The 12,703-nt window shown below is 36.3% G+C and overlaps 1 protein-coding gene and 2 non-coding genes across 4 annotated transcripts; 1 reads left to right on the forward strand and 2 right to left on the reverse strand.

Annotated features, from left to right (window-relative positions):
* The first annotated feature begins 324 nt into the window (after positions 1-324).
* Positions 325-9,334, forward strand: LOC125875993 (calmodulin-binding receptor-like cytoplasmic kinase 3). Of its 2 annotated transcripts, XM_049557084.1 has the most exons (8): positions 325-615; positions 1,245-1,927; positions 2,087-2,338; positions 2,641-2,924; positions 7,475-7,640; positions 7,726-7,815; positions 8,165-8,463; positions 8,821-9,334. In XM_049557084.1, the coding sequence occupies exons 2-8, from the start codon at positions 1,666-1,668 to the stop codon at positions 9,028-9,030; spliced, it is 1,563 nt and encodes a 520-aa protein (XP_049413041.1). In that variant the 5' UTR covers positions 325-615; positions 1,245-1,665; the 3' UTR covers positions 9,031-9,334. The 2 variants fall into 2 exon arrangements, with proteins under 2 accessions (XP_049413041.1, XP_049413040.1); XM_049557083.1 differs by lacking the exon at positions 325-615 and having other exon boundaries at positions 967-1,927.
* A 1,136-nt stretch (positions 9,335-10,470) lies between these two features.
* On the reverse strand, positions 10,471-10,666 carry LOC125878080 (U2 spliceosomal RNA). Its single transcript, XR_007447701.1, has one exon. It is a non-coding gene; the product is annotated as a U2 spliceosomal RNA (small nuclear RNA).
* A 1,464-nt stretch (positions 10,667-12,130) lies between these two features.
* On the reverse strand, positions 12,131-12,326 carry LOC125878077 (U2 spliceosomal RNA). Its single transcript, XR_007447698.1, has one exon. It is a non-coding gene; the product is annotated as a U2 spliceosomal RNA (small nuclear RNA).
* Positions 12,327-12,703: the final 377 nt, after the last annotated feature.

The raw sequence follows: 12,703 nt of genomic DNA on the forward strand, positions 1-12,703 counted from the left end.
CACCGTCACAATTGCCCAATCAACTATTATCACTACTAACCATCATATACTATCATTACCATCAATCACGTACATCATCAATATTTCACCACATTGTTAGCTATTACTTCATTTGCCACATTATCAATGAAAACCATCAATTGCCACTATTCTAACTTAAGTTTTACTACAACGTCTCATTAAATTCATTGTTACGCAATGATGAAAAATTTCATTTCATATTTGATGTAATCATAACATCTCATTCTATCAAATAATCATATTTTGATCTTCAAAATGATACCATGTGACTTATTACAACGACAAAAAAAATAACACCTATTCAAATATTATATTCATCAAAATAATACCGCAATCGAAGTCAGAGTAGGCAAATTGAGTGTCTTGAATGGTCAACAATCCTCAGCGTTTAGCCGTCTGAATGCATACGTATCCATTGACTTCATATATTACGTTGTTGACAGCCATTTTTTACCTTACTAGCCCCCACCTTCTCCCAGATTGGTCTTTTATTTGGAAAATTTACTAAAAACATCTCTAATTTTTTAACTCTAGAGACCATCTCTATATTATTATTGCCTACAAGAAACCTCAGCCGCCTTTATTAGTTTGCAGGTTTGTTTCTCTCTTCATACACAATCCATATTCACTGATTCTTTCTTCTGGTTTTTGTATATATGCTGAAGTCAACAGTGATCTTTGTGTTTTCAACTGCCAAATATTACAGGGTTTTGTTGTATATGAGGTAAAGTTGGTGAAAATACTAGCTTTTTGGAGAATTGGGTGTTTAGTTTTTTGAGGTTTTCTTGATCTGATTTATGTTTTTGGGTTGTTTGGTGAAGTGGGTAAGACTAGTTTTAATGCACATATTGTAAAGATTCTAGCTTTCTGCTGAATTGGGTATTTGGGGGTTTCTTAATCTGGTTTGTTTATTTGGGGGTTTCTTAATCTGGTTTGTTTATTTGGGTTGTTTGGTGAAGTGGGGTAAGACTAGTTTTAATGCCCATGGTGTAAAGATTCTAGCTTTTTGCTGAAGTATTTGGGGGTTTCTTGATCTGGTTTGTTTATTTGGGTTGTTTGGTGAAGTGGGGTAAGACAAGTTTTAATGTCCGTAGTGTAAAGATTCTAGCTTTTTGCTGAATTGGGTGTTTGGGTTTTTGAGGTTTTTTTGATCTGGTTTGTTTTGTTTAAGTGATTGGTTAATTGGGTATGTGATTGAATCTTCTTATCTGGTATCTTTGTAGAAGAATTGTCTATTGGGGTCTCTTAGAGCTTAGCTTGAGTTCCTTGTGAAAATTGGAGTTCTGAACTGTTGAAAGACTTGGTTTTTGGGTTCTGTTCCATTGTTTAACTGAAGTCTGAAAGAATCTGGACTCTGTAGTTATTTTGATTGTTGAGTGAGGTAGTTTCCACTTTGATCCTGTTGGAACTGGAAGAAAAAGTTGACTCTTCACCACGTCGATTGCGGAGTTGATGCTGCCTGATTAATGCTTATCTGAACCAAAGGTTCCTGTTTAGGGATTTGTGACTCTTGACTGGACTTCTTGACTTGACTTGGAAAGGAGGAGGCTTGGCTTGTATCTTGTTTATTGTGACTACTAAAGATTTTGTAATGGATCCATTGTATTTTGGTTTTACGAAATGGGGCAGTTATGACACTTTTTAATGAAAATGGCTGTAGTTGTGCTGTGTTTACTGTTGCTGTTGCAATTCCCGCTAATTTTTGCTTCTCGGCTGCTGGGACATAAAGAAGGTTGTGGAATTTACCGAGTTGACTATTCAGATGATCTAAATCGCCAAGTATTTTATGTAAATGGCATATTAGCAGATAAAGATTTATTCTGCAAAGCCCTCAAATTTGATCATGCAGAGCATTGCGTTATCCAAAATGTTGGGTTTCAATATTGTGGATTGGACTTATTGATTGGTATGCTACAATATTGTTTTCAAATGTCTTTCCAAGAATACTCTTAAGACGTTCTTCATAGAAATCAGTTAACTTTTCTGTATTTTCCCTAATTGCATCCATTGGATATTGCTGTTTATAATTTGTGTAGTGATATACTTTGTCCACACCTTCTTGCAGATGAGTTGCATTTCAAGTCTGGAAGAAAATTTATACACAAGGTGGTCAGACAAGGATCCAACGGACACAATTTCGATGATACATCACAGAAGGCCAAGGAAAAGCATGCTGATGATATTTCAGTAACCCCGAAAAATTTGGTCATGGCAGTACCAGCATTTTTTATTCTATGCTGTGGCTTAATTTGCCCCTGTTGTCGTTCAAGGAAGAAGGAAACAGACCAATCCGCTCTTGTGAAGGACCCTAATTCAAGTGAGTTAATTGTTTCAATGTTCCTGTATTCAGTTCATAGCTTTTTACATTCTTCTGTACAGCTACTTGGTGCACAAACAAAACATGGCCATCCTTTTTGGGCCTTTCTTTCTTTATTCAAAAAACTGGCGTTTCTGATTTATCTTTAAGTACCGATGGATGAATTTTCCAATGACATTACTCCTATAGTATCTGTCTAGTATCTGCATATGATTAATTTTGGAATCTGTGCTGAAAGTCTGATACTTGTTGCTTTGTTGGATGTGATGGTTATTTATAATGATATTACATTTACCTTGCAGTGGACTCTACGTGCTCTTTGGAGATGAATTTTGTTCCTGAAAAAGCACCGGGCAGTCCACTACGAGTACCAGCTAGTCCACTTCGAGTGCCGCCTAGTCCCTCTAGATTTAGCATGTCTCCGAAACTCAATAGAATTGGCTCCATTCACCTCAACATGAATCAGGCTCTCAAAGCTACCCAAAATTTCTCTTCATCCCTAAAAATTGGAGAGGGAGGGTTTGGAATGGTCTACAAAGCTCAACTACCAGATGGCCAAACAGTTGCCATTAAACGCGCAAAGAAGGTAAGTTACCATTTAGTCTAGTGGTCTTGAATTTGCAAATCTTTTAGTATATGTTACGGTTCTTTGATGGTTTTTTAAGAAAACCATTTGGAACAAGCTTTCACTATTAAGTTGAAGTTACATTAACTGATATACAATTTAAAGGAATGGGTTAATAAAGTTTACTTGCATTTTAAAGGTGATTGAAGGCCTCCCAGCATATTATTATGGACTCCTAGTTTAGTAATTCTTTGAATTGATTAGGATATTGTCTTCGCTGTTGGAAATTAGACAGCAAACGCTGCACCCAAGGGTGTGGCTTAGTTGTCAATGAAGTGGGAGGATGGATAACCATAATGTCTCAGTTTCAAATTCCAGCAGAGACAAAAAAACGTTTGGTGATTTCTTCCCATATGCCTAAGCTTTGGCAGACAGAGTGGCACAGTACCTGTACTGGTGGGGTGAAATAATGAAGATGCATGCTAGCTGGTCCCGACACCATCGTCATATTAAAAAAATAAAATAGCAAAGGCATTACAGCTGATTAATCTAGTAGTTGATGTTGTGAGGCATCGAACTTTGGCTGATATGTGCAAGTCAATAACTTAAATCAAGAAATAGAGATAAGGCTGACAGTGATAGGGCCATCATCTCCCAAGCCTTGCATATGCACTTCCCAAGCAGGAAACGCCTCATATTAATTTCCTTTCTGCAATTCACCTTCACATAATTCAGCGGGTTTTTTCTTGTCTGGTCATTTGAAATTGCTACAAGTGTAAAGAGAACAATGATTTGCTTTCCTCTGCCTTACCACTCGGCCATATCGCCAAAATGCTACAAATACAAAATAGATGAGAACTTTCCCGGATTACAAAGCATGCATTTAAGGGAGTAACAAAGACCGATCTTTTCCCGGGAAAGAGAGATAAGTCAGCAGAATCTTGGACCATATAATGCATCTTCTATGAATATGCTATAGATGATAATCACCAGTTCAGAATTTAGAAACGGGTCAATAATGCATGGTTTTAGTTACAAGCTCAATTGCTAGATTAAGAGCTATTTATCACCTGCTAGATTACAAACATAACGTAGTTCTCTAATCTGAAGAATCTTGTTGGTCATAATTCTCTCAATGATTTAGGTTTTGTGAAGATAATTTGTTTATTCGACTTCTATGCTTCCTCTCTTGTAGGCAAATAACTCTCATTTGAAGACACATCTCAGTTTTTATCTATGATTATGTCTTTTTGGTTATATCAATATTATTATAGAAGGCATAGCTTCTTAAAATCTGAACATGCCTGGTAATCGCTAGACACTTTTTTGAATTGTTTTTTGTGTGAAGAGGAGGAAAGGCAAAAAAAATTCAGCTATAAATTGATATAAGAGAGAATCCACGAGCTACAAGAGAAATAGGATATAGGTGACCCCGTGGAATATTGTTGGAAAAAGACATCTTATACAAAACTCCTAGCCCACCGTTCACTCTGTTAAGACAGAGTTAGGGCTGGCAAAATAGTATTTCTTTTAAGAAACAATTAACCATCTAATCCGAACCATTAAATTGGGTGGGATACCAGACCATGTAAAAATGGATGAAATATGGATATTTTCCACTATAAATGGATATCTAGATGGATAATATGAATATCCATAGTATCAATACCCATTTGTCGGCTTGTTATTTTTCATGAGTTCTTGCTCTCTGGGAGTCTAAGCTTATTTTGGCTTTTAGCTTGTGTTATCACCTGACTAATCTTGAAACCTAGAGTAATATGGATGTCCATATTATCCGATTGTTAACCCATTTTTTATCCATGTTTAAATATAGGCGTGTCAGAAAATTTTACCTATTTTTGTTCAACCCATTTTTAGATTAGATTCGCTCATATTTGATCCAACCCGTCTGTTCCACACTCGTAGCTGTTGACACATCGTTCTTATAGAGCTTGGGCAAAGGGTTAAGACATGGAAGACTTGCACTAATTTTGTGTCCAAAAGTATAATGTGCGTCCGTCAGAAGCCAAAGGACCTGTGAACAGTCCTAGCTTTTTTTTTTTGATAAGGGAATAGTCCTAGCTTGTTCAAAAGAAGATAAACTAGATTGTGACTCTTGTGACACATGGGCAAAAGCAGATTGTGAGTCTTTTGACACATGTGCAAGTCAACATAGAAGCTGAGGCAAGAACTCCAATTTTGGGACAAATGGAAAGAGATAGGAATGACAAAGAAGAAATGCGACTTATTGTGACTTCCCAGAGTGACCATACAAACCAAAACGTTATCCGCACGACAGAGAATGGTTTAGTCGAAATGGGAAGTTAGCTTGTGGATGCTTACCATGGGTAGTTGTAGTTGTAGCTTCTTTTGCAATGTGGAATGACATTGAAATTGGAAAAACACTTGTGGATGCTTACCATGGGTAGTTGTAGTTTTTTGAAAAAGATCTTGTGGAAATTGAAGACTCGTGAGTGTAAGTTGAAGATTTGAGAACTTCAACTTGAGCCTCTATTCCACAACAACCTCAAGATCCATAGAAAAGAGAGGAACTCCAACTTTCACTATTTCAATGTGCTTATTGGTATGACGAGGATGAATGCAATATGAAATGAATGAAGGAGCACATCATGAGAGGTATAAAGCTAGAAGCCTAGAACCTAGAAGGGGAGGCTTGTTCAATGCATCTTCAAACCCCATCTTTTCAAACTTTTACTAGGAATTTTCTTTGTAAAGAAAGAGATGTTGGGAATGATTGGTTGATTATTGAGTCAAGCATCCTGGGGTTTAAATAGTGTTTGCAAATAATCCTAAAAACATAAGAAACACAATTTCTATTTCTAACTACACACATATAATCACTCTAAACCTCTCCTTTATATACAAGGAATGCGATCTTGCCTCCTAAGTCTTAACACTTCCCTCCTCAAGTTGGAGCATTCAATATGTATGCTTAACTTGCCACAAATATATCCAACTTCATTCGATGAATGCTCCACTGAAGCAGAGGATGTTGTTGGGGTTGGCAATGAGTCAGTAGGCAAACTTTGTTTACCAGGTTGAGCTTGCAACCATAGATGAGGATGATAACTGTTGCAATCTGGGACAATCTACTCAACACCATTCAGAGTAATAGAATGAGGTGTTCAATCGCTCTTGCATTTGGTGAAGGTAGGATTCCAGTTTTTTTTTTTCCTGAAACAACATAAAAATCCTTTACCATATACCGGAACCAGACTGTGATAAGAAAATAGTTCTATCCCACCAACTAAACAGTAGTTACGACAGCAAAAACTAAACTATCACATCGTTGTAGGCTGCTCCGATTGATGGGTACTACGTGCCACTGAGACTGCTCACTAGGAGTGTTGTGTGACAGTGGGCTGTGACTCTGAGTTGTCTCGGGGCCAGCCAGTACCCATAAATCGAAGCAAACCTACAACAATGTGCTATTTTAGTTTTCCCTGTTGTAACTATTGTTTTTTGGTGTGGTATAACTGTTTTCTTATCAGTCCATTTCCTATATATGGCGGAGAATTTTTATATCGTTTTTTTTTAAAAGAAGGGAGAAAGATTGGTACCATAATGGTCCCCGGAGAGATGAATGATGCTTGAACGAGGAGATGAGCACTGATATTGAGAGGGGAACAACACTGAAAGGATGAACAAAAGGAAAATCATCGGTAAGGCGAGCGACACACCTTGGCTAGCACCACATACCGATAGCTGAAGCTATTTGAGTCTGTACCAAGATCTTTAATGTACCATGTAACGAAGGAAGAAAATAAGAGATGTTGGGAATGAATTTCTTGATTATTCCCTCAAGCATGTTGGATTTTAAATAATGTTTACATTTTACAAGTAACCCTAAAAATGAAAGGAAAGTAATCTTGAAGAGGAAAGGAAAGTAATTCTTTTATATATGGTTATACAATTATAAGGATTCCAAACATTTCCTCTATATGTAAGGGAAGTATCAGGAATGTGATCTAAGCCATATCAGGAATGTGATTTTCATTTATCAACTACTTCAAGGATATAGTGATAAAACTAATGAATCTAACACTAACAATTGATCAATGACAAATATGCAGAGCTTAGGGTAGTGCACATGCCTTAACAAACTTCAAACGACCAATTTTCGCGATGCCTATGTGGCACCTATGCCATGGCACAGACATGTAGTGATGCGGCACCTCTGCGATGCAAGTGGTGACTCGCACACTGTTGCCAGCTGCTGCATATGCTTTTTGCACTTCTCCCACGCGACACTATGCGACATTGATTCTTCCTTGCTCATTTTAATCCTTTTAGCTCCCAATTCAAAATGTGCCTAAGACATCAAAACAAACCAACATAAGCTCAAATACAATGAATTAAGATCAAAGGCCCGATTGTATTAAGCACTAGCGGGGAAATGATATGAAATTTAGATATTTGTGCCAAATATTACATCACTTCTGTAGGAGGAAAGATTGGCTTTTCTTTCTTGTTCCTTTATTTTAGCTATTAATATCTAGTTTTATCTGAGTGAAAAAACTTCAACATTCTAATATCTGAATATTTTACAGGAGCATTTTGATGCTTTGAGCAATGAATTTAGAAGTGAAGTTGAGCTTTTGGCAAAAATTGAGCACCGAAACTTAGTTAGGCTTCTTGGTTTTGTTGATAAGGGAAATGAACGCCTCATCATTACGGAATATGTAGCTAATGGTACACTACGTGAACATCTAGATGGTATGGCATTTCTTAAACTTAGTTCACTAACCCAACTTCCATTCTGGTAAAAATGTGGAGACAATAATTTTGAGTTCTCTGGCAGGTGGACGTGGAAAAATCTTAGATTTCAATCAGCGACTTGAAATTGCAATTGACATTGCTCATGGTCTAACTTACCTCCATTTATATGCTGGTACGTTACTGTTCATCGCTAATTATTCTCTTTTCTTAGTTTGCAATGGTTTATTGGTGCTTGAAACTCCTGTACTGATCAATAAATAAAGATGATGAAATGGGAAAAGATGATAGATTTGTTTAGTCGAGATCTTTCCATTCTTAGCTTTCAAGACGGATAAGTATAGTTTCCAAAGCCTTATTTTTTATCCGGTAACTTCTATGCGTTGAGCTTCGAAATTTCATAATCCATTCTTTTAAACCAGGATTCAAATGTTTTGATCAGAGTCTGTGCTGTTTTTAGTTTTGGTCCTCTGGTCTAGTTTGATCATCTAGATTTGACGCAATCCTATTTTTGTTTTCCACAGAAAAGCAAATTATCCATAGAGATGTGAAGTCATCAAACATTCTCCTGACAGAGAGCATGCGTGCCAAAGTTGCAGATTTTGGATTTGCTAGGCTTGGAGGCTCAGACGCTGATAAAACACACGTTTCAACCCAAGTGAAAGGCACAGTTGGTTACCTTGACCCTGAGTACATGAAAACATATCAACTCACACCAAAAAGTGATGTCTACTCATTTGGGGTATTGTTATTAGAAATCTTAACGGGTCGTCGTCCTGTGGAGCTTAGAAGATCTCCTGATGAGAGGGTGACACTTAGATGGGTAAGCTCTTTTTCCCCGTTAAGTTAATTTGGGTAAATCTTGTTTTGTTGGCTCTACCGATCATCTCTGTTAATAGTTAATTAACTGCACTATCAACTTATTTCTGTTAGATGTGCTAATTGTGTCTACGGTACTCTGTTACTTTCTCCGGTATCTTTCCTTGAATCCTTGCAAAAATGAATTAACTTTTGAAGGATTAGACACACATCTTTCCTCGGATCTTCCAAAAATGAATTAACTTTGAAGGATCGGACACTCGGGACAACACACAATTTAGGCATTTAGAGAATGAGAGAATAAAACAGAAACTTATCCCTATGTTAGCTTATCGGGTACAAATATGATGTGCATATGCAGGTGTTTAGGAAGTACAACGAAGGTAGCGTATTGGAGATGTTGGACCCTCAAATGAAGGAATCCGTAAATGGGGAGATACTAGTGAAAATGTTTGGTTTAGCCATTCAGTGTGCAGCACCTACACGAAAAGATCGTCCAGATATGAAGATCGTTGGGGAGCAGCTTTGGGCAATTAGAATGGATTATTTGAGGAACGGAAGGAGACAGTAATGTACTTTGCATATACAGTACTGTCTTCCGGCGATTGACAGCCGGAAATTCGAGAGCGAGCGGTCCATCTAAGTTTATTTCTCCTAGAAAAGGAAAAAGATGCAAAAATATGCTCAATCTTCCACTTATTGTTTGTATTTTGTTGTATATGTGAGCAGTTATAAGGTACTTTTTTTCTTCATGTTGATTCATTGAGCTACAAGTGAGTAATAGGAAAAGACACCTTTGTTTTTTTTTTATAGATGAAAAATTCCCGATTGCCCGTGGCACGCAGTTTGAAATATTGTGAATAATTAACCCGCCCCTCTATCCTTCTTTACTTAAATATCAGCTTCTTATTTGTGGTAAGAGTCTGAACCTGTGATGTGTGTCTGTTCAACGCGAAAAAATGTCGTTGAAACCATGCTTTTATTGCAAATGTGACAATAAATAGGATATCATTTAAGGGTAAAGAGTTCGCTTGTTATATTGTTCACATTCAATGTCCTTTTAATATGGAATATAGCACAAAGTTGAATTGGAAGCGACGCTATAAATTAAAAGCTACTTTTTGACCCTCTTTAAATGAAAATATTGATTTCTTTCTATCGATGTATCAATTTTCAATTGTACTTGCCTCAGGGCTTAACAAGTAAACATCATTCGATGTCTGCTTGTTCTTCCCTCTTCAATTTCCAATAAACAACATGATCTTGATCTATTATTTGTTCAATTTGATCGATTTGATACTTAGTTGATTATTTTATCTTTTCACTGATACCTAATTGATAACGAACCTGAATGACTTTTTTAGGGCTAATTCAAACAATTTTGGTTGAAGCAATTCTTTTGTTCGTCCCCAACTAATCTAACCTCCTGAAATATATAACATTCTTGATCCTTTCTTTTACTAGAGAAGCCCGGAATCATAAATGGGTTGTCTCCTCACTGATGTCGATACAATCGAGAGTACTTTCCCTCATTTATCCTTATATGGAAAATTTTATTACATTTTCAATTTATTATTATGAAATAGTTTAGATGTGGAACTTTGCTATAACTATGGAAAATGTAATTCTTAAATCATAATATTATTATGAAATAGTTTAGATGTGGAACTTTACTATAACTATGGAAAATGTAATTCTTAAATCATCAAAAGGAGCAGTGGTAGAATAGAACCCTCCCACGGTACAGACCTGTGTTCGATTCCCGACTGGTGCATTATCTGAGTATAATTAGTGAGAACTAGGATCCACACCTTGGACAAAATAGAGCATTTGAGCCTCTCTTTTTCCATATTTTTAAATGTCGTTGGAGATTACAAGATGGTAAATCGAATTCAATAGTATTGTAAAACTATTCACCAACTTGGAATGGCATTATGGATCAAACTGCCCAATATTAGAAGGGACAAATTGTGTTCTATTAAGAAACAAAAAGTTTTTAGAACTAGAATTGGTGGGGTGAGCCAGGCCAAGGCAGTAGTGCAATACCAAGGCGACTCTTGAAGGTCTTGATAGCAAGCTACCGTGGTGGACCTTCCCCCTAAAAAAATAGAGTTAATATCGTGTGAGTCAATGACTCACATATCAGATATTAAACTGATAAGAACAGATACTACACTTGATCTTAGACAAAAGGCCGAGAAAGGTATGCTTTTCCATGAGTTATGCCGCGCTATTTTATATGTCACTTGTTAAATAAAATCTCTCTTTCTAGGCAGTGTGGTAACTTATTATACATTTCTCTCCAAAAACAAATGCTAAAAATGTTTTCTTTTTTCGATGTGCATTCACTAATCTCTTCAAGCTGATCTGAAACATTTCATACAAAATACGATTCGTCATACAGATTTCTGGGATAAAACTGGCAAATTAGAAGGACTCTAAGAAGTCCATCTATCAAAATTAAGGCCATTGAAACAAAGTTTTCGAGTTATTTTTTGATTCGTCGAAGGATTTTCTTCATTTATTCAACATTTCCTCCCTTGAGTCTATGCATTTAGTGTATTTGTGTAAGTTTGTCCCTTTATCCCTTGCTTTGTATTTGAGCTTTTTGCTTGATCAAAATTAGTTTGACAATTCTGGCATCTATGCCTTCTTTTTTTCTTTTAATCTTTCATTCTTTCCTGTTATAAATGTTGTGTAGTGTTAGTTGTTCATTAAAAAAAAAGCTCGATTTTTAAAATTTAAATCACACATATGACCAACTCTTCACGTGTCTCGATAATAAAACCAAAGAAAAGAAGAAACAAAGATCAGTATATGAAAAGGAAAAAAAAAAAAAGAATACATAAGGTATCAAGAATTGATCAATACAATTTGAATTACTTTTAACAACATTAGTACTTAGTGCAATCTGTAGGAAAAAAAGATACTTTATTGTCCAGAAGATCATATCCAGATATAGCAATTTCATCTGCAAGCAATATTGTAAGACAAACCAAACCTTCCTCCACTTGTGCAAATGTGCTTGAAGGCGACAACTCTAAATCTGCATTTGTAAAATGTGCAACAATCGTTGGAACATCGATTGTGATATTCTAAGACTCGAATGATGGATCATCCTTACTAGTAGCACTAATTGAATCCACCCGAATTTTGATTCCATATTCAACATTGGATAGCTATAATAATCAAGCACCAGTGGTCTAGTGGTAGAATAGTACCCTGCCACGGTACAGACCCGGGTTCAATTCCCGGCTGGTGCATTATTCGAGTGCTGTGAAGATAAATTGCGTAGTCTATGAGAACTTGGGTCCTCACCTTGTCTGATAACAGACGACAAAACAGCGCATCTGAGCCCTCTCTTTTTCCACTATCATTTTTAAATGTCGTTGGAGATTACAAGCTGAGAAATCGAATTCATTAGTATTTTACACACTATGGGTCACCATTTATCTTTAGTAGTAGTACAGTTCATCTTACTGAAAAAAAAGGTGCCAAATGGTAGGTTGAAACATTAGTCTATGAAATTAAAATGGTAGGTTTAGTAGTAGTACAGTTCATCTGATTTTAATTAAAATGTGCAACTTGCAATGGCATAGAGAGCTCTTATGTATCAAACTGCCCAAAATTGTGTACTGCTATGAAATCAAAGGTTTTTAGAACTAGAATTGGTGGGGTGAGCCAAGCCGAGGCAGTAGTGCAACACCAAAGCGACTCATGAAGGCCCCAATAGCAAGCTACCGTGGTGAACCTCCCCCCTTAAAAAATAGAGTTAATATCGTGTGAGTCAATGACTCACATATCAGATATTAAACTGATAAGAACAGATACTACACTTGATCTTAGCCAAAAGGCCGAGAAAGGTATGCTTTTCCATGTGTTATGCCACACTATTTTATCTCATTTTGTTACATAAAATCTGTCTTTCCAGTCAGTGTGGGACTAGAAGAGTTTCTATACTTTTTTCCAAGAGACAAGATTCACTAGTAATCTCTTCTCTGGTTTTACTATTTAATGATAGTACTATATATTTATATGATTAGACTATCTAGTCTCTTTTTATTGATATATAGAACAACATAATTTATGAAGGATGGTTCAACAAGGAAACAATTGCAGAGACAAAGAAATTAAGATCATTCTTCTAATTTGTGACGTTCGATTTAAATAAAACTGGTGATAACCAAAGAATGAAATGACACACCCTTTCATTTAAAAGACACTTACTAAACAATGAAAAGACA

The sequence above is a fragment of the Solanum stenotomum genome, chromosome 9 (assembly GCF_019186545.1).
Source record: "Solanum stenotomum isolate F172 chromosome 9, ASM1918654v1, whole genome shotgun sequence".
Lineage (NCBI taxonomy): Eukaryota > Viridiplantae > Streptophyta > Magnoliopsida > Solanales > Solanaceae > Solanum > Solanum stenotomum.